We start from the raw sequence: 22,483 nt of genomic DNA on the forward strand, positions 1-22,483 counted from the left end.
TTTTTTTGAGACAGGGTTTCTTTCTCTGTATATTTCTGGCTGTCCTGGAACTCTGTAGAGCAGCCTGGCCTTGAATTCACAGAGATCCACCTGTCTCTAAAGACATGTACCTTAATGTATATTTTTCTCCTTTTTTCCACATAGCATTAAAAAACCCTTTCATTGATTCTTTGTGAGTTTCACATCATGTACCCCAATCCTACTCATCTCCTCATCCCTGCATATCTACCCTCTACCACTGCAACCTCATCACCAAAAGAAAATAAAAAAGAAAAAAAAGAAAAATAAACAAAACATAAAAACCATCTCATTGTAGAAGCTGTAGTGTGTCATAGTGTGTCTCATAGGAAACCCTTTTGTCCATACATCTTTTTTTTTCCCGAGACAGAGTTTCTCTGTATAGCCCTGGCTGTCCTGGAACTCACTCTGTAGACCAGGCTGGCCTCAAACTCAGAAATCCACCTGCCTCTGCCTCCCAAGTGCTGGGATTAAAGGCGTGCACTGCCACCATCACCCGGCTTGTCCATACATCTTTACTTGCAAATGTTCATTGCAATGACTCATTGGTCGGGTCATTCTGCTACACCATCAATACTTGGATCCTCACCAGGACTCCTCTCAGGTCATCCTGTTGTTGCCCTGTGTCATGGAGATCCTGCATCTTTGGATCTACAGGACTGAATGGCCCTTTTGTATACTTCAGCAGTTTATCGATGAGGCAGATATTGGGGTGTGTCAACTCAAAGGCTTGGGTCTGGACCTGGGTGGTCAGCTTGCCAGCTCTCCCACACTTATACCTCTAGGGTGAGCTCTCCAGCACTGCCCTGGCTAGCTCACACAATGCTTTAGCCAGCGAGGGACAGGGCCAGCTCTCCTGCTCTCACACCCTTGCACCTAGCTCACTGACCATCAGGGCCAGCTCTACTGTGCTTCCAGAGGTAGGCCCAGGGCCAGATCTTCTGAGTGCTGCCTCCAGTGAGGGGCGGGGCCAGCTCTCCCACCTGCTGCAGGGTGAGGGGTGAGGAGGAGGAGTATCTCCCCTATAGCCACGCCACTTCATGGCAGACAAGTGGTGGGGCAGCTCTGCAGTACACATACCTTTGGGGCTGGCTTGCCATTGCTCCCACAGATATGGCCAGCTCTATTGTGCTGCCCAGGTGCAGTACAGAGCCTGCTCTCCCAAGCGCTGCAGCCAATGAGAGGTGGGGCCAGAATGCCATAGCCAGTATGGGATGGGGCCAGCTCTGCAAGCCCTTGAACATCAACATGGTCCCAGTGGCAGCCCAGGCTAGGACTTTACCATGGCCTCAGGTGGCAGGGCAGGCTACTCGGAACAGGCTATTCCTCTTCACCCTCATGGCTCCAGGTCCACCTCTCTTTACAATGCTCAGACAATTCCTCTTCTCATTCTTTCCCGTCTGCTCACCACACATGTGCACATCTTAGTGGCTCCCTGTTTTGGGTGGGCCACAGGGCAAGCAGGCCTCTGGATGTCCTCCCCTGCCTGAAATAAAGGAAAGACACATGGTGGGCTTGAGGGCCACTGAGTGTCTTCATCCACCTCTCAAGTGCTGGGATTAAAGGCATGTGCTACCACCACAAGGCTCCATACCAGGCCATATGAATGTCTGCCTGCATGTATGTATGTGTACCATGTGCATATGCCTGAGGAAGCCAGAAGAGGGCAATGGATCTCCTGGAACTGGAATTACAGATGGTTAATAGCTATCACATAGGTGCTGGGAATTGAACCTGGGTCTGGTGCAAGAACAACAAGGGCTCTTAACCAATGAGCCATCTATCCAGCCCCCAGCAGCTCCCCATTTTTAAAGACTTAATTCCAGATTTTCTTTGCCCATCTTTAAAAAATATTTATTTATTTATTTTATGTATATGAATACACTCTTGCTCTCTTCAGACACACCAGAAGAGGGCATTGGATCCCATTGCAGATGATTGTAAGCCACCATGTGGTTTCTGGAAATTGAACTCAGGACCTCTGAAAGAACAGCGAGTGCTTTTAACTGTTGAGCCATCTCTCCAGCTCTTCCTTTGTTCTTTAGATGTGACCTAAATGGATGCTTTTTCTCAAATGTAGCAAAGTATTCAAGTATATTTTGTATATTTGTTTCAGGTGATGACTTCCATGAGTCTTTTAGCAAAGTATTCAGGTATATTTTGTATATTTGTTTCAGGTGATGACTTCCATGAGTCTTTGGGGGAATTGGAATTAGAAGCTACAACAGTCACGTGGCCATTGTGACCAGTGCTTCTGGATGCTCAGTATTTCTGTGCCTGTTCATTGGACAAGGATGACAAAAACATGTTCAAAAATGAGATGTTGTTAGGTGTGTGATTACATTTCTGCACTCCAGAGGCCTGGGCTGTATATAGCAAGGGACTCTGTCCAAAGAGTGCCCTGGCCCCATTATGGGTTCAAATTAGGATTGGAGAGTCCTAACTTCACCTTATGCTTCCTTTATCTGCCCATATAAACTCTGGACAGTTTGCAGTGCTGTCCTCAGGCTGCTCTGGAGCTGCCCTTCTAAGCCATTGCAAGGTGCTTCCCTGGTGTGGGGAATGCCCCAGCCCACATACGGTTCACTGCACTCACCTCACTTCATACAGTTTACTGTATTTACCTCATCTCACCTTACCTTATTTTTTATTAATTTTTGAGACAGGGTTTCTCTGTGTAACAGATCTCTGGCTGTGCTAGAACTCGTTTTGTAGTCCAGGCTGGCCTTGAACTCACAGAGATCTGCCTACCTCTGCCTCTTAAGTGCTGGGACTAAAGCATGAGCCAACATACCTGGCATTCTATGTTTTTGAAAGTGGGTTTTGTTATGTAGCTCGTGCTGCTTACAAACTCCTACCTCAGCCTCTTGAGTGCTAGGATGATAAATGTGCATACCCATTCTTGGTTAATTTGGGTTCTTTAATTTTTAAAGATTTCTTCTTAAATACACACACACACACATATGATTTATTTTCAATTGTATGTGTGTATGCACGCATGTCTTTGTGGAGTGGCATGAGCATGTATGTGTGGGTACCTGAGAAGGTAAGAGGTATCAGATCCTTTAGAGCTGGAGTTGCAGGCAGTTGTGAGCTCCCCAACATGAATGCTGGGAACTGAACTGGAGAGAAGTGTCCACTCCTAACCATCGAGCCATCTCTCCAGCTTCTGCTTTTTGAATTTTAGTATTTTTATGCTAGGGACAAATGTTGAAGTGGTTCCTAAATATTCAAATTTGAGCAACACTGGAGTGGCCTCGTTCACACCTGCCCCATATCTACCTTCAAATGTCTGTTTGAAAACATCCACCTGTTAAAGCAGGTGTCTCTCATGGCCTCTCTTCTCTATCCTTCACTTCTCAACAATGGGAGATGCTGGGTTACTCAAGGTTAACTGAAGACAGGAATAAGAGAAGCAAAACCCAAAGGCAAGAACACCACACCTGAGTGATGGGGACATGCCAGCGGCCAGAAGCAGTGGGGCGATGGGACAGAGCCACTGAGCTACCGCCTGAAGCACTCATCTTTACTGAACTTCAAATGAGATTATCCAGGATGAAGAAGCAGGAGCCTCCACGCTAAGCCGAGTCAAACTGAACAGATTAGCTAGCATGGCGCACACTAGCTGAGCACTCACAGAACAGAAGCCTGGCCCTTCAGGAGCTAGGCAAGTGCTTTCCAGCCCTGTCATGAGTGAGCCTCGCACTTAGGTGAGGGTTGTCTCAGCTACTAGCCCTCCATGTCACTCTGCTGACTGTGGGACTCGACCAGCTTCTGGCATTTTTCTCAGCTCTGTGTGTAACTGCATAGACTTTAGGCTTCTTGACCTCTTGCAGTGTCAAGGATACTTACCGGGATGTCTGCTACTAGCTGGTTTGTGGGGCCCTAGAGGGAGTCAGTCTTTTATTTTTTATCTTTTCTTCCCTTCAAGAAACACACCCAGTGTTGTTGTCTGGGTTGGACATGGCAGCTGCCATCTTGAGGCAGAGTAGTTGTGACCTGGGGGAGATCTTCCCAAGTTTGGCTTATTAAGATTCTCAGAGTGGGGCTGGAGAGATGGCTCAGTGGGTAAGAGCACTTACTGCTATTCCAAAGATCCTGAGTTCAAATCCCAGCAACTACATGGTGGCTCACAACTATCTGTAATGAGATCTGACGCTCTCTTCTGGTATGTCTGAAGACAGCTACAGTGTACTTATATATAATAAATAAATAAATCTTTAAAAAAAAAGAAAAGAAAAACAAAGATTCTCAGAGTGAGCTAGAAGGTTTTGCTAGGGTCCTGAGGCTCCTTCCCTCCCCAGAGAGTCCAAGTGTCACTATGTCAGAAGCAAACAGTTGTCTATTGTTTAGGGTGGCACTTCTCTTTGATGTAGCTACCTGTGAGGGGACCATGCTTCTGTAAATAGTTCCAGTAAGGAAGAAAGAAAGGAAGAGAGAAAGAAAGGAAGAGAGAAAGAAAGAGAGAGAGAGAAAGGAAGAAAGAAAGGAGGAAATGAAGAAAAAAGGGAGAGAAAGAAAGGAAGAAAGAAAGAGAGAAATAAAGAAAGAGAAAAAGAAAGGAAGAAAAGGAAAGAAATGATCTGAAACACAGCTAGGCGGGGTTGAAGAGGTGGTCAGTGTAAGAGCCCTTGCTGCTTTTCTAGAGGACCCAGGCTTGGCTCCCACCACCATGTTGTGTGGTCCATAACCATCTGTAACTCCAGTTCCAGGGATCTGACAGCCTCTGTTCTCTGTAGGCACTTGCATGGACATGGTACATATAAACTCATACAGGAAAACTCACATACATATAATCAGTCAATCAATCTTTAAGACAAAGAAAATAACTAAAATGTCTGTAGTAATTCCTCAACCTACCAATAATTAACTCTAATGCACTTGTGGCAAAGGCTGGAGACCTGGGTTTCAGGGGTGGAACCTCTGTAAAGGATGAAGAAGAGAACAGACTCCACAACTTGTCTTCTTACAGATCATGCAGATCTCTCTGTGAGTTTGAGGCCAGCCTGGTCTACAGAGCTGCAGGACACCTAAGGCTGTACAAAGAAACCCTGTCTCAAACATCTGAAAAAGATAGATGGAGAAAGAGAGGGAGGGAGAGAGAGAGGGAAAGGGAGAGGGAGAGAGGGAAGGGGAGGGATAAGAAGGAGAGGCAGAGGGAGAGGGGGAGGGAGAGGGAGAGGGAGAGGGGGAGAGAGAGAGGGATAGAGAGAGAGGGAGGGAGGGGAGAGAGAGAGAGGAGAGAGAGAGAGAGAGAGAGAGAGAGAGAGAGAGAGAGAGAGAGAACATGGAGGAGAGAAAAGAAAGCTAGGAAGAGTTGGAGGATGGGAAAGAATATGAAAAAAAAATAAATTGTACAAAATTCTAAAAGAATAAATAACCCAAAAGCCCTCTAAGGCTTTCCCCTTTCAAACACTGGGATTCTGAAAGGTGTGTCCACTAACCTTTCTCAAGCTCCAGTCTTGAATAAACTTGCCTCTCTACACTGTGATGGTCACTTTTGATAGCCCACTTGACACAATCTAATGTCACCTCAGAAAGCTGTCTCAATGGGAAATTGTCTAGATCAGGTTGACCTGTGAACCTGTCTATGGGAGATTGTCTTATTATGTTAATTGATGTGGGAAAAGACCCAGCATAAAAGTGGGCAGCACTGTTCCCTGGGTTAGGAACCTATAGTATGCAAGAGTAGAGCCACTGAGCACAAGAGCAGGCATGAGTGCATGCATTTCTCTCTCTTCCTTAATTAGGATATGGTCACTGCTTCAGGCTCCTGCCTTGACTTTCTTGTGATCACGGCCTATAACTCAAGCTAGGAGCCCCAACCCCCCTTTTCCCCCAAGTGGTTTTTGTTAGGTATTTATTGAACCAACAAATTGAAACAAGGCCATCCATCAATTTCTGTCTTCTGACTTTTCTAGTTTTTGGTAGAAGCAATGGGTAGCGGAGCCTTTGCCTCTGGTGATGACTTCTTTGTGTGTGTGTGTGTGTGTGTGTGCGTGCATGTGTGCCAAACTTATCAAGTAGTACAAATGAGACACAGGTAATGTTGGTGTGTCCATGACACTGTAGTAAAGCTTTCTAAAGACTGGGATCAAGGACCATGCCATTGTCGTGTGGCCAAAGAAAGGACGTGTGGTCTGAGATTGCTAAATTCTGGCATGTACCAAAACATTGTTATCTCCAGTAATGAATGAATAAATTGATGGTAGCATATGGATAAATGGTTCAAGGCTACACAGGTAAAAAAAATGTCAGAATAACTTCTGAACTGATAATATTTTTTCAGATATGTTACACTAAGGAGAATGTTATTCAAATGAACTTCCCCGGCTTCTGTTTTCTCTGTGTTCTGGTTTGCATAGGGGCCTTTCCCCCAGTAAAAGTCTATCAGATGAGCATCACATTGTGGAGACTGATGCTGAGCACTTGCTGAGCCAGGGCTCGCTCTCTCCTGCCCTGATAAACTTAAAATTCATCCCTCTGTAGCCAAATCCTCTGGGGCACTCTGGAAAGAATGATAACATTACACAAACTGGAAGTGTCAATGGTATTTTTATTGTATTTCTAGTTACAGAACAGTTATGTCTTATTTTAATGGCTGTGGAGGTAGAGAGGATGCCCCAGGAGAAAGACCTGCTACCCACTATTCTGCTTCCCCACTGCCATGGGGGTGCTGGCCATTTCTAAGGTGGTCCAGGTTGGGGCCGAGAGGCAGCACTGGCAGAATCCCTGTTTTGTTTGGTGTGCGTCTCGGTGGAGGCAGTATTGCCCATGCGGCGTCCCCTGGTCCTGGTGGTGACAGACTTCACTGTGAAGGTGTTTGGGCTGATGGCAGAGTTGGTACTGGGCAAAAGGTTCTTGGCAGCTCGGCTTTGGGGGAGTGCCATCTTTATGGCTTGTTTTCTTTGCATCTCCTCTGTGTAATTCTTTTCGGTCTTCATCATCTCCACAATGTCGTCATCGGGTATGTGGGGTATTTCTTGCCGCAGGTAGCTTTTAATCAGTTCTGTCACTTTGGGGCCCATGCAGCACTTTTTGGTTTTGCAGTTCTGCATATGGGTCTCCTCAGCAAGGCAGCTGTCTTTGCATTTCCCAAAGCCCATTAAGCATCTTTTCACGACCAAAAATTCTGCATGGAGGGGGAGAGAGAGAGAGACCACTGGGCCAGGGTTAATCATTAGAGGTGATGTTGAGACTGCTGGTGGGAGGGGATTAGAGTGAGAGGTGTTTGTCAGCCTTTGGGGACAGTGTTTGATGATGGTGGTGCCTCAGAGAAGATATGGAGCCTATAATAAATCTCTCATTTTAGTCTCCTCTTCTTGAGTATCCTTAGAAACGGTATCACATGCCTTTAATCTCAACACTTGGGAGGCAAAGACAGGCAGATCTCTGTGAGTTTGAGGCCAGCCTGGACTACATAGAGAGTTCCAGGCTAGCCAGGGCTACACAGTGAAACCTTGTTTCAAATTTACAAATATTCAAGAATGGAATGGAGAGATAATTCAGTTGGTAAAGTGTTCTCTATGCAAGCATAGGGAAGCAAGTTTAATCCTAGGAATCTATATAGAAAAGGCAGGTGTGGTAGAATGTTCAGGAAGGCAGGGATGGACAAACAAGTCCCTAGGGTTCACGGGCTGGCTAGCATAACCTGATTCGTGAGCCTCAAGCCAATGAGAGAGCCCGTCTCAAAAAACAAAATGAATGAGTCAGGCTATGGTGGCACATCTTTAATTTCAGCACTTGGGAGGTAGAGGCAAGTAGATCTCTGTGAGTCTGAGGCCAGCCTGGTTTACATGGAAAGCTTCAGGCCAACCAGGGACTTAGAGTGAAACCTTATCTCAAGAACAATAGAAAACAACAAAAACAAGGTGAATGAACAAGGTGAATGTTATCCAAGGAAAGACACCTAAGTTTGTCTTCTGGCTTCCGAAGCATAAGAGCATGAGTATGCATGTATGAATCTTGGTTTCAGAATGGCATCTCCATCCTTCTCTCCCTTCCTTCTGTCCTTCCTTCCATCCTCCCTCCTTCCCTCCCTTCTTTCCTTCCTCCCATCCCCCTCCCTCCTTCTCTCTTTTCCTCTCTCTCTGTCCCTTCACCACCTTCCTTTCTCCTTTCTTTTCTCCCTCTCTTCGTCCTCTTCCTTCCTTCCTTGGTTTCTGCCTTCTTTCCTTCTTCCCTCCTCCCTTCCTCCCTCCCTCCCCCCTTCCTTTCTGTTTGGTGGTACTGGGCTTTGAATGCAGAACTCTGTGGCAGTTGCTCACTCACTAAACTGCATCTCCAGCCCTAAGACAGCATTTTTGATCTCCAACTTGCATCTTCCACACCAGCAGAGCCTCCCACCCACCTCTGTAATCCCTATTAAAACATCAGTCTCAGTAAAACTAATCCAAGAAAGAATCATGATTATTATTTTAACATACGCTACATTAGTGAATTCAGTGGGAGATTTTGGCATATGTGTACAATGTGTGCTGATCAAAGCAAGCCTTTCTTTGTCCAGCCTGGGTAGTTACTGGTATATATTCAGGTGGACTCTTTCTTTTTTTCTTTTTCTCTCTCTTTCTTTTTTTTTTTTGTTTTTGTTTTTGTTTTTGTTTTTCAAGACAAGGTTTCTCTGTATAGCCTTGGCTGTCCTGGAACTCACTCTGTAGACCAGGCTGGCCTTGAACTCAGAAGTGCCTCTGCCTCCAAGTGCTGGGATTAAAGGTGTGTGCCACCACTGCCCGGCGGACTATTTCTTTTCTTCCACATAAGACAACATGTAGCACTCGCTTTTTTGTGTGGTCACAGAGCAGAATGGAATGATCATTTGCAGGAGAGAAGTGGAATGGGGGCTTAGTTGAGTGAGATAAACCAAGAAAATTCTAAAACTGAATTAATAGGGTGTTCAGGAATGTTGTCTTTTCTGAAGTCTGTCCTCTTTGACCTCTGTCAATCACTAGACCTATGCTTCCTGGGACACGCTGTTTTCTCACGTCTAGCCTCTTTGGATACTCTGTGCATCAGAGACCTTATTTGTTACTGTAACTCCAACTTTGTCGGTATTAGCATAACCCATATGTTATCATCTCTAGCTGGTTTCCCCCTGTTCTTAGGAATTCATCTTCATCTGCTGAATGTTCCACCCCAATGTCTCACTGTTTTTCCTCAACTAAGAAATCTTTTCATTCTTTGATACTTACCTTAATAATTTTATCAACTTTATGCAAATTAGAGGTAATTTATTTAGCAGCAGATAATTTCAAGAGGTTACAGCACCTGTGACAACCTGCGCAAGATTGGGTCTGTCGGCATCCTGCTGTGGAATGCAAAGGAGTTCTAGAGGCCTCAGCCCTTCCTGAGCTGAGGATGGTTGGCGAAAAGAGATACTTTCTTCAGTGGGGAAGCCACTGATAAGTTGCCCGTGCTTCTGAAAGCAACCCTAATAAAACTCACTGAGCCCCCCATCACCCCACACACAAAGAAAGACACCAAGTTAGAAAGGGATAGACAGGAGGAGTGGGAGGGGGCAAGGGGGAGTAGGGAGTAAACAAAGACAATAAAACTATATTATGTACACACGAAGATGTCATAATGAATCCGATTATTGTATATAATTCATGTAGGTCAATAAAACATAAATAATTCCCAGAGATTATTTTTGCTTATATATTTGTTTTGTTATTTTCATGTATCTTCTCATTGTTGTTCCAAGGACTACAGAACAGACACATTAGAACCAGAAACATCCGGGCAGTGGTAGCACACGCCTTTACTCCCAGCACTTGGGAGGCAGAGGCAGGCGGATTTCTGAGTTCGAGGCCAGCCTGGTCTACAGAGTGAGTTCCAGGACAGTCAGGGCTACACAGAGAAACCCTGTCTTGAACCACCCCCCAAAAGAACATTACAAATATCTTTGGCTCTTTATTTTCATTATCTGACTCATTGTGATTCTTTTAAGTAGCTGGGCTTTCTTGATCACAGAAACAAGCCTCCATCTTTCTCCCTTTTCAAGAAAAGTGGACAGTCCCTTGTTCTGTCATGTGCTATACTGTGTCCCTAGACACCCTAATGGTAGTTGGAAGGTTTCCAGGAAGACAGAGTCTGAGAGAAATCATAAGACTGTCTGAAGAAGCTGATATGGAGACATAGACCTGTTTACCGAATCCTAAAAGCTTTTTTTTTTTTTTCTTTTTTCCCACAGAGGTGAGGATTTCATCCTTTGTGCACAGAGGTACATGGAGATTCGACCTTTGCATTAGGAGATAGTTTCAATGGGGGTGGGGAGAAGGCTCAGTAGGCAAAGCAGTTGCCGTGTAACCACGAGGACCTGAGATTTGGGTCCTGAAGCCCATGTAAAGTCAGATACAGTGATGCAGGCATCTGTGATCTCAGTGTTCCTACAGTGCATTGGGATGTGGAGACAGGAGAATCCACAGAACTATCCTCCCAACCCCCATGGGCCAGCTAGCCTGGTGTACACAGTGGCAAATAACAAATGGCTTTGCCTCAAACAGGATAGATGGCACGGTCTGTCACCTGGCATTGTCCTCTGACCTCCACATGCATGTGCCTGTATGTTCTCTCTCTGTGTTGTATACCACACTCACTGTATTCTCTCTCTCTCTCTCTCTCTCTCTCTCTCTCTCTCTCTCTCTCTCTTTCTCTCCGTCCCCCCCCCCTCTCACACACACACACCCCACACACAGATCTTTATATTTTGTTGTTTTGTTTTGTTTGAGATAGGGTTTCTCCGTATAGCCCTGGCTGTCCTGGAACTCACTCTGTAGACCAGGCTGGCTTCGAACTCAGAAGTCTGTCTGCCTCTGCCTCCCAAGTGCTGTGATTAAAGGCATGTGCCACCATTACCAGGCACACACACAGATCTTAAAAATACAAAAGATGGTTAAGTCAGAAGTAGAGCTCACAAGACCTGAGACAGAGCCTACATAATATGTCAGACATTTCCTGAATACACAACCAATACCCCACTTTCCCTGAAGTTCTTTGGTGTCTCCATCAGACAGTCTAGGGATTGGGTCAGCTCTCCACCCACCTTTTGTGGGTGGGGAATGTCATTTTTTAGAATCTCTTAGGGGTCCCAGCACCTCGGGCAGCCCGATCCTGCTTCCTCACATCCACCCTCCCTAAACCCAGGACTCCACATTACCTGATTTCACCTGACACTGAAGCATGAGGGTGGCAAAGAGAGGAAAAATGAGCTTCATGGTTGGGCGATGGAAAACCCAGGGTCTGGGCTAGTGTTCTTGAGCTCTGGCCTTTATCGGTCTCTTCATGGCCTAGGGCAATGACTAACTAGTGAAGCACAGCCGAAGAAGGCCTGTGTGCTGCTCAGGGGAGCTGAATTTCCTCTGATTCTGTTTGATAACAGTTTTTCACCAAACTTCTATGTGCTGCTATTTTTTGTCTTGAGTGGAACACAATATATCTAACACAGGATAAAGATGATCTTTATACTTTTTTTTTTTTTTTTTTTTTTTTTTTTTTGGTTTTTTTCGAGACAGGGTTTCTCTGTATAGCCCTGGCTGTCCTGGAACTCACTCTGGAGACCAGGCTGGCCTTGAACTCAGAAATCCACCTGCCTCTGCCTCCCAAGTGCTGGGATTAAAGGCGTGCGCCACCACCGCCCGGCATGATCTTTATACTTCTTGTTCTTTTATTTTAAAAGATAAAAAAAAAATCATACACATGGATGTCTGTGTGCAGGTATGTGTGTATGTGAGTGCAGTGTCCCCCAAGGTCAGAAGAGGGCCTTGGATCCTCTTAAAAGCTAAAAGTGGGTGTGAGTGGCCCGACTTGGGTGGTAGGAACAGATCTCTAGTTCTCTGCGACACAGAATGAACTCGAAAACACCGTGCCATCTCTCCAGCTCCACACTTGTTATTAACACTGGAGCAGGGTAAGCATACATTTTTGAAGCATCGCCAGTCAAAGGAAGCAGGCTGGGAGGGGATGGGCCTGCAGAACAGGTATCTCAGATAAGGAGCCCAGCTTTCTGCTCCCAGTGGAAGGATAGGGACACCAACCCAGCCACAAAACCTTTGACCCACAATGTATCCTGCCTACAAGATGTGCAGGGATAAAGATGGAGCAGAAATTGAGGGAACGGCCAGCCAATGACTGGTCCTTCTTGAGACCCATGCCATGAGAGGGAGCCCACCCCTGACACTGGTCTGCAGTGTTTGATCCTCTGCATGCTGAGCTGAGAGGAGTATCAGGACTGCTCATGAAGCCTGAGGTGGACCTGAATGGAAATGTGAATGGAAACAGCTACTCTTCGCAGGAAGGGCACACATTCCCCAGGATGATTAATATTATGTATTATCCACTGTCTGTGCGTGGTATAAAAAAATGTGTGATTAGGGCCAGAAAAATGGCTCAGAGGTTAAAAATGCATGCCGCTTTCTGGGACAAGCTAGAAACCAAGGACAGTGGAAGCTCTCAGGAATCTAAGGGTGACCCTAGCTAAGGCTCCTAGCAACAGAGGATATAGAACCTGAAACAGCCATCTCCTGTAACCAGACAAGACTTCCAGTGGAGTGATAGGGACACCAACCCAGCCACAAAACCTTTGACCCACGGTATGTCCTGCCTACAAGATGTGTAGGGATAAAGATGGAGCAGAAATTGAGGGAACGGCCAGCCAATGACTGGTCCATCTTGAGACCATGAGAGGGAGCCCACCCCTGACACTATTAATGATATTCTGCTGTACTTGCAGATAGGTGCCTAGTATAACTCATCTGAGAGGCTTCATACAGCAGTTGATGGAAACAGATGCAGAGACCCACAGCCAAACATTAGGCAGAGCTTGAGAAATCTTGTGGAAGAGGGGGAGGAAGGATTGAAGGAGCCAGAGAGATCAAGGACACCACAAGCAAACCTACAGAATCAACTATCCTGGGTCCACAGGGGCTCACTCAGACTAAACCACCAACCAGAGAACATGCATGGGATAGGATATGTCCTCTATGCATGTGTGACAGAAGTACAGCTTGGTCTTCACGTGAGACTCCTAACAGCAGGAGCAGGAGCCAGGGCTGTCTCTGATGGTTGCCTGCCTTTGGACCCCTTTCTCATAACTGGGATGCCTTGTCTGGTCTCAGTAAGAGAAGATGCACCTAGTCCTACTGCAACTTGATATGCCAAGGTAAGTTAATATCCTTGGGAGGCCTCCCCTTCTCTGAGGAGAGAGGAAGAAGGGCCTGGGGGAGAGAGAGAGAGGGAGGGAGGAACTGGGAGGAGGGGAGGGAGGGGAAGCTGCAATCAGAAAGTAAAGTAAATACACTAATTAATGAAAAAAGCCTACATATGCTATAATCGGGAAAATACGTATGAAAAGATGCATACTGCTCTTCCAGAGGACTCAGGTTCAATTCCCAGCATCCACATGCAACTCACAACTGCCAATAACTCTGGCTCCAGAGGATCCAACACCCTCTCTGACTTCTGTGGGCACCAGGCACACATGTGGTATGCATATAGACATGAAGTGAGACACCATATACATAAAATAAATATTAAAAAGATTATGTGATTATTTTTTTCTCCTATTACTTATAACACCCAGAAAAAGGGACGTAGCTAGAAAGCCTTGGTGCAATGGTCTCCATGTTACAGATGAGGAGGTAGAAATAAAGAATATGTTTAGCGTTTTCTGGGGTTGGATGATTGCAGGAATACACACCACATCCCAGCTCACCCTCACCCTGGGCCACTCCTATACCCAGTGTCCTTGATTGATAGTCACTCTCTGGGATGAGTTAAATATTTCTTCTTCTTTTTTTTTTTTCAGTTGTCATGGTGACGCTCCTGACTCAACCCTGCCTTCTAATGAATCCTTAGTTGTCCCTGCAGCTGAAGACAGCACGACATCATGAGTTGAGTATTCTCTGTAAGCTGGGCATGGTGGTACATGTTGAAATTCCAGAATTTGATGGGCCAAGACAGTACGGTTGTGAATTTGAAGGCAGTCTGAACTGTATAGAAAAATTCTTTCGAAAGAGAAAAGAACAGATAAAAAGAAAGACAAAAATCCAGTCAAAGTACAATTCAGGCAGAGGGTACCCATCCTGACTCAAGGCCCAACTCTAATTCCGTGAAATGGAGTCAGTTGTAGCCAAGAGCAGAGATGAGAACAGAGACAGTGATGTAGGACTTGCAGATCTTGGGGTGATAGCTCCATTAGGGTGGCGAGCAGGTTAGGATTTTAGAGCAGTTAGTTGTTGGTTCTCAACCAGGCTTTGCGGGGCTATCCACAATGTATACCCAGCCTCTTGGAATCCCCTTGGCAGAGCCTCAGCTTCAGACTGGGACTTATGCTGCACTGGAGATCTTAGCCTTTCCATGATGCATTGGAGATCTTAGCCTTCCCATGATGCATTGGAGATCTTAGCCTTCCCATGATGCATTGGAGATTTTAGCTTTCTGCTGGACTGGTCCAAGTTTCATAGGCTTCTTAACACAAAGGCAGCAATGGATGCAAAGAGGAAACTCCTCCTCCCCCCTTCCCTCTCTTCCTTCTCTCCCATCCTTCAGGATTCCTTCCTCCCTCCCTTCCTCCCTGTCTCCCTTTCTTTCTCCATTTCATTTTGTGTACATGACTCTTCATTTGTGTGCAGGTGCATGTGCATTTATGTGGAGGTCATAGGCACTCTGTTGGGGTTTCCCATTGCCTGGAACTCAGCAAGTAGGCTGGCTGCCCCAAGAGCTCCAGGCACCCACCTATCTCTGCCTTTCTAAAATTATAAGTGCATTCTACCATGCTTGGCTTTAAAAAAAAAAAAAAACATGAGTTCTGTGTAGGGTAAAAAGTCTGATCTCAATCCCCTCCGAAAATTCTGCTCCCCCAAAACCAGCTTCCCACTCCATTCTTTTCTGCTTCTCACCTCAGCAGAGGCAGCCACCCTCTGTGTCTCTTGGGTGAGGTTAGTTGTGCAATGTGGCTTTGTGTTATTCCTTGGATCCCAACTGCCAGGATGACTTTCCCCTCAGAGCTGTAATGCATTCTGGGGATCAAATTCGGGTCCTCATGATTGCAAGGTAAACATTTCATTAACTAAGCTATCTCTCCAAAGCCCCAAGTGGCTCTTTCTTGTCCCCATGGATGTTTGAGTGGTGTGATCATGAGATGAGCTGAAACCAATGCTGTGGCTTCAGTGTGCGTCATCATCCTTCCTGGGCCCCGGACCCCAAAAACCAGCGTCACTGATGTATTCTGCTTAGGAAAGAAATGATCAGGACACGTGTCCACCCCTGAAAAATACACTACTGCAGGGTCACTGCTGCAGAAGTGACTCACAAGTGTCCGTTGTGGCTCCCACCATTTTTACCTGTTGACACTGCAGACAGGGCAGAGCAGGGCCGTTGACTCCCTGCAATCCTGTCTGTGGCTGGAAGATTCACAGCCTGAAGCCTGGAGTTTGGAAGCTCACTCACATCAATTCTAGCTGTGATGCAGACTGTGAGCTAGAAGCTGCCAGACTGTCTATGCTCGACCTTTCCACATGGTCCAAGAGTCCCCCTAACATGGAGGACAGAGCGAGAGCACTTTAGAAGTGTCCCTGGCTCTCTTCTACTGTGTTGGTCACTATGGTTACAAAGATCAACCAGTGTTCAACCAAGGGACACTGGCGTCACTTTTTCACAATCTCATTTGTTATCTTAAAAAATAATGTTTTTATTCTTTGAAAGTCTCATATATTTACCCAGTGCATACTAATCATATCCACCCACTACCACCCTCTCTACCTCCCTCTGGGCCCCATCTTAACATCACATCCTCTTTTAAAAATTCTATCGACATAATTTCTTTTAATTTTTTTATTTTATGTATATGGGTGTTGTGCCTGCATATATTTGTATATCATATGTATGCCTGGTACCTACAGAAGCCAGAAGGAGCATCAGATCTTCCAGAACTGGAGTTATAGATGGTTTTGAGAGTCAATGTAGGTTCTGGAAATTGAACCTGAGACCTTTGGAAGAGCAATCAATGCTCTTAACCACTGAACTATCTATCCAGCCCCGTTGACACTATTATTTATTTATTTATTTATTTATTTATTTAATTCTTTTAGAAATGGTGTTTCTACATAGCCCTGGCTTTCTTGGAGCTCACTATGTAGACCAGAACAATCTTAAAGTCACAGAGATCTACCTGCCCCTGCCTCCCAAGTCCTGGGATCCAAGGCATGCACTACTACATGGCTAATCTGTTTTTTGCTTCTTAGTTTTGATTTTAGTCTTGAGACATGTCTCACTATGTAGCTTTGGCTGTCTTAGAACTTTATTTTTTAATGTGGGGTCTGGGCATTTGAACTCAGGTACTCATGCTTGCACATCAAATGCTCTTACCCCTGGGCCATCCCCCTTCCAGCCTTTGACACTATCCCTTAATGGCATAATATCAACTACACACTGTAGTGTATGTAAGAGCACTGGTAAGAAATACTCCCCAACTTTTTTTTTTTTTTTTGAAATGACAATCACCTTTGTTAATTTTTAAGAAAATTTCTACCAAGTATCCAAATTTGAGAAAACCACATGTCAATGATTTTCAGTAAAAAATGTGTTTCAAAAAATGTGGGTAGTTTGGGCTTGGGAGATGGCTCAGTCTATGCAAATGTGGAGACCTGAGTTTCTGCCTCAGCCAAGTGTGGGTGGCATGTACATGTAATCCTAGCACTGGGGAGGGGAGAAATGGGAGGATCCTGGGCTCCATTGGCAAGCCAGCCTAGTCTAATGAGCAACCAGGCTGCAGAGATCTCTGTGGCCTTCATGGGAAGCAGTGTGGTTCAGTGCAAGACTCAATAGAAAGGGTTGATTCAAACTGAGAGTCTGTCCCCTAGTGGTTAATTTTAGACGTAAGCACAGCACAATTGGGTGAAAACTCTTCTTGTGATGTTTAACTCAATCCCACATGCACGACAACACATACTTAAATCTCTTTGAGGAAAAAAGTAAGGTAAATACAGATCAGACATGACTGCATCTGTTGGTGTCCAGGAGTCGTCCCATAAACTACATAAACACCGATCATAGACAGGGATGGCTTGGATGCACATCCTAAGACTGATCCATCAGGGCCATAGCTTAGAATCCAGGGCCTGGGGCTATGACCCATAATATCTTTCTCTGTCAGCTGATAAGGGCTAAAACTGCACAACCCACAATGAGCTCATACACAGGTGCTGGAAGTGCTGCCTGGTGGATAACTCTGACTCAAGTCATTTTAGACACAACAGTTCATATTGACCTTCAATTTGATAAGTCCTACGTAAAGCTTTGTGGAATTTCTTCGGATTAAAAAACTTCATACAGAACATAACAGGAAGTGTGATCAGCATGACCCTGCTCTGAGTCAAGTCATTTCTCTGTGTCAATGACTGGCAGGCATATTACAGCAACAATATGAAATAGCTGGCAGGCATGGAACAAAATGGCTACAGCTATGTTGGGGGGGGGGGCGCAGGCAGGCCTCAGCGACACCAACACGTGGAACCTTCCATAAAGATAGGTTCTATAGGTTGCCTGAGAAAAGCAGGTTTATGAGTACGGTCCAGTTCCAGAAAGTCTCCAGCCACACCGATTACACAATGGTCACCAGGCTAGAGAACACATCTGCTCTAGCCGTGTGGGTAGAAGACAGGTTTTGTATTCCTTCCTTGAAGGAACAAACCTGTGTGCTTAACACTCCAGGTCCCCCAGTGCATGTCTGTGAGCACAGAGACCTCTGCTCCTCCTACATCTCCACAATTCTTATTTTTTAAAGAGAAAATAGAGGGCAGAGTTGAATACAGTGTCTGCATGGCTAGTCTAAATGTTAGAGTCAAGCAAAGCAGAATAAGAGTAGCTATCAGAGGACCAGATGTTCCTTTTTTCTTCTTTATACAACTATAATTTCTACTACCAGAGCTTTATAAAGAGTACTTAATTGTGCCAAAATCTTTATTATAGCATTTGGATTGATCAGTTAGATTAGTCTAACAAAAATACCCTCCATTCATGTGACTAAATATTTGTACTATCTTTTGTTCAGACAGCTGATCCTGAAGGATAAAAATAATCCTTGGTATGACAGAACAACATCATACTGTTTTCTACTACAGAAAAGCCTTTTATTCCCCCTGATCAAAAGCATTTGGATTCTTCATTGACAAGCTGGGAATTAATATGTAATATAGTCAGTAAACATAAACAGCATCATTTTGGGGCTAGTAGTTGTGGTGGTTTGAATAAAAAAAAAATGGCTTGCATAGGCTCATAAATTTGAATGCCTAGTTACTAGGGAGTGTATTTGAAAGGATTAGAAGGAGTAAGAGGATTGGTCTTGTTGGTGGAAATGTGTCATTGGGAGTGGGCTTTAAGGTTTCAAAAACCCTTGGCAGTCCCAGGATCTCTCTCTCTCTCTCTCTCTCTCTCTCTCTCTCTCCTCTTTCTCTCTCTCCTCTTTCTTCCCTCTCCCATTCTCTCTCTGTCTCTCTCTTCTCTCCCACCCACCACCCCCATGGATCATGGTCTAGCTCCCAGCTCCAGTGCCATGCCTGCCTGCTGCCACGCTCCCCATCATGATGATAGTGGACTAAATCTCTGAAACTATAAGTAAGCCCCAAGTTAAATGCATTCCTTATAATAGTTACTGTGGTCATGCTGTCTCTTCATGGTGATAGAACAGTGACTAAGACAGATTGTGTCCTTGTTGTCTCCTCAAGGTCTCAGCTTGATGAGCTAAACCTTGGTGTCTCTCCAAGTCACTGGCTTATTCTCCCTCTTGGGATGTCCCTTCTTGATGGGTTTGTTGTCTATCTACAGATGCTTCGCTTGTCTGGCAGACTAAGGGATGCTGTCCTGGTTGAAGGCTTTGGAACAGTAATCTGGGACTATATTTAGTTTCTGGAAAGATACAAACATGAGTTCTCTCTGATGTTAGAACATCTGACCCTTTCCATGGATTAGTCTTTAGATATTTCTATTTAAGAAACATTTTAGGCTGTGTCTCCCTTAGGGACAAATGTTTTGGGACATTAGAAGAAACATTATCCTTCAAAGTGAAAAAAATTAAAGAAAACATGGCTGAATGCAGTGTGTGGGGATTTAAGTGGGCGTATTTACCCAGCTTTCATCTTAAAGTTCGACGTTTATTTGATGGTTTCGTTCTACAATAGCTTGACCTGTGATTTGTACGTGATTCCAGTAAGATGATTACTACCCCATAAAGTCGGAAAACTCATTAAAGTGTTTGCGAGTAGAAGCAGGGCTGTTATCAGTTTTTGGTTGTAACGGAAGTCCTAGAAAGATGCATCATCAGTGATTTGTGGCTTTCTGAGGTGCTTTTGCGCCTGCAAAAAGAAGCAACAATCGTGTTAGAAAAAGTATCAACTGCTACACAAACGTATTTTAAGCTTTTGCTACATGGTGTTCTTCTTAACCTGCAGCGATTAATTCTGCCAGCAGAGGGCAGCAAGAGGCCCAGATGGTTTATTTGTGCTGCTTGTTCAACGGGTAAAGAGACTTGTTCTTGGAACGAATTTGCAATTTGATAAAGAGGTCCATGAGACTTTAAACAGCCTGAAAAAAATGAAAAGCACTAGGGGCTAGGAGGAGGCCAGTACATCGGCTTGGGCATTAGCAGATGTTAGTGGGACCTGGGAAGTTAGAGTGATCATGAATAGGAGTTATGAAAACAGGTTGAGTTCCTTGTCATATAGATATCTGAGGGGAGAGAAATAACTGTGAAGTAATATTAATAGTGGGGTGAGTTCAAGTCTTACAGTTTCTAAAAGAGAAACGGTTCTTAACCACCAGCCCCATGTTTAAATTTTAAAGTTTTTATTTTTAAAGACAGACAGTTATCACTGTCAGCAGTAGCAAGCAGAATTTAATTTAGTAAGATTATTCTTTTTTTAAAAAACCTATTATTTATTTATTTAGTGTGTGTGTGCGCACATGTATACACACAAACATTGTGGAGCTTGTGTGAGGTCAGAGTGCAGCTGGCAGGAGCCAGTTCTCTCCTTCCACCATGTAAATTCTGGGGCTTGAACTCAGGGCACCAGGCTTGGCAGGGGGCACCTTTACCTACTGAGCTATCTTGGCAGCTCACTAGAAGGTTTTTCCAAAGTGCCTCTTCAATAGTTGTTTTCAAAAAGACGGACATGATCATTATCATTTTTAAAGATTGACTCATTTTGTATTTATATGTGTGTGTGCATGCCTGTGTGCATGTGAATGTACATGTGCCTGTGCACAGCTGGAGTGAATGTACATGTGCCTGTGCACAGCTGGAAGTTTACTTTGCCCACAGAGGTCACAGGGCCTCAGATCCCTCTAGAGTTGGAGTTATAGGAGGCTGTGTCTTCTGCAAGAGCAGTAAGTACAACCTCTTAACAACTGAGCCCTTTCTCCAGCCCCAAGACTGACATTGTACAACCAGCTCCTCTTTCTTCTCTAGTTTTTCTCCAGATTTTCTATTTTTTTTTAAATATTTGCTAGTGTCTACTCTTTTTATTGTTAAGTCTAATCTACGGTGTTTTAACTCAGTTATGAATTCTTATCTTTAAGTAAACTATATGCAGTGAAGCTTGTGTTCATGTTTGGTGCCAAAGAATTATTTCCAAATCAAGCATATATGGAGCTGTGATAGATAAGAGTGTTAGTATCAGAATAATTCTTTTTTCTTTCATTTTTTAAACACTTTTTATTGTTTCTTTGTGAATTTCACATCTTGCACCCCAATCCCATTCGTCTCCCTGTCCCTTCATATCTGCCCTCTGCCCTTGCAACTTCCCCCCCAAAAAAAGAAAATTAAAAAAACAAAAACCAAAAAGCAACCCAAAACTAAACCAAACTAGACAACAACAGTCCTTGAAGCTGTAGTGTGTCACAGTGTGTCCCAGAGTATACCCTTTATTTGCAAATGTTCATTGCAACGATTCATTGGTCTGGTCTAAGGCCCCTGGCTTCTGCTACACATCAGTACTGGATCCTCACCAGGACTCCTCTTGGTTATCCCATTGTTGCTCTGTGTCTTGGAGGTCCTGCAGCTTTAGATCTTGTGTTCTAACAGTTCAAAGCCCTGGATCCGGGTAGTAGCTGAGGTGGTCAGCCTGCCAGCTCTCCTGCAGGCACACCACCAGGGCCAGCTCTTCAACACTGCCCCAGCTGGCTCATCCAATGTCACAGCTGGCAAGGGGCAGGGCCAACTCTCTTGCTTTCATGACAGGCTCACCCATCCCCACAACAGCAAGGCCAGCTCTAACTGTGCTGCCCAAGCAAGGTGTGGGCCAACCCTCCTGAGTGCTGCAGGCAGTGAGGGACAACAGGGCAGGGGAGGGGTGCAGAGGGCATCTCTCCCTCCTTCATGCCACCAGGGCCATCTCTATTGTGCTACCCCTGGTTGGTGTAGGACCCACTCCCCCAAGTGCTGCAGCTAATGAGGGATTTAAATATCTCATTCATATACATAGGACATGTGGGGGAAGTTGTTTTTTTTTTTTTTTTTTTTTTTTTTTTTTAGTTTTTCGAGACAGGGTTTCTCTGTATGGCCCTGGCTGTCCTGAAACTCACTCTATAGACCAGGCTGGCCTCGAACTCAGAAATCCGCCCGCCTCTGCCTCCCAAGTGCTGGGATTAAAGGCGTGCACCACCACCGCCCGGCGGGGGGAAGTTTTAATATCTTATAACTAGTTACTTTTATCCCACTTTCATTGATCAATTTTATTATTTGACAATCTCATATATGTACAAACAATGTTTATAATTATGGGAGAATGTCATACAATGTATCTTAAAGATACCCACCCTGGAATGTCTCCTGGCTTTGCCTCACTTCTTTATCTATCCAACTTTGTGTGCTGAAAAATTTTTTTTAAATTTATTTTTAACTTTTTCCCCAAAGATTTATTTATTTATTTTATGTGAGTGCTCTATCTACATGTACATCTATATGCTAGAAGAGGGCATCAGATCCCAGTTTCATGGTTGTAAGCCATCATGTGGTTGCTGGGAACTGAACTCAAGACCCCTGGAAGAGCAGACCGTGCTCTTAACTGCTGGGCCATCTCTCCAGCCCTACTTTTAACTTTTAAAACATATTGGTTGTTTTGAATTAAAAATTGATTTATTTTATTTTACACACTTGAGTTGTCCTTTCCTTTCCTTTCCTTTCTTTTCTCTTCTTTCCTTTTCTTTTCTCTTCTTGCCTTGTCTTTCCTTTTCTTTTTCTTAGCCTGAATGTATGTATGTGTATTACATCCATGCCTAGTGCCACAGAGGGCAATAGCCAGCAACCGATCCTCTGGTTCAGATGGTTATGGGTACCAGGAACCAAACCCAGGTCCTCTGCAAGAACAACAAGTGCTCTTAAACACTGAGCCAGCTCTTAAGCCCCTCACATATTTAAAAACAAAACCAATTTCATCTATGCCACCCAAACACTCTTGAGTGTGAGTCCTGCCCT

The 22,483-nt window shown here is 44.7% G+C and overlaps 1 protein-coding gene across 1 annotated transcript; it reads right to left on the minus strand.

The window, feature by feature from the left end:
• Window positions 1-6,616: 6,616 nt before the first annotated feature.
• Defb129 (defensin beta 129) lies at window positions 6,617-11,252 on the minus strand. The gene is made up of 2 exons (XM_031373703.1): window positions 11,174-11,252; window positions 6,617-7,150 (listed from the first exon to the last, which is right to left on the minus strand). The coding sequence occupies exons 1-2, from the start codon at window positions 11,229-11,231 to the stop codon at window positions 6,705-6,707; spliced, it is 504 nt and encodes a 167-aa protein (XP_031229563.1). The 5' UTR covers window positions 11,232-11,252; the 3' UTR covers window positions 6,617-6,704.
• Window positions 11,253-22,483: the final 11,231 nt, after the last annotated feature.

This window comes from Mastomys coucha, unplaced genomic scaffold (genome assembly GCF_008632895.1).
Source record: "Mastomys coucha isolate ucsf_1 unplaced genomic scaffold, UCSF_Mcou_1 pScaffold15, whole genome shotgun sequence".
Lineage (NCBI taxonomy): Eukaryota > Metazoa > Chordata > Mammalia > Rodentia > Muridae > Mastomys > Mastomys coucha.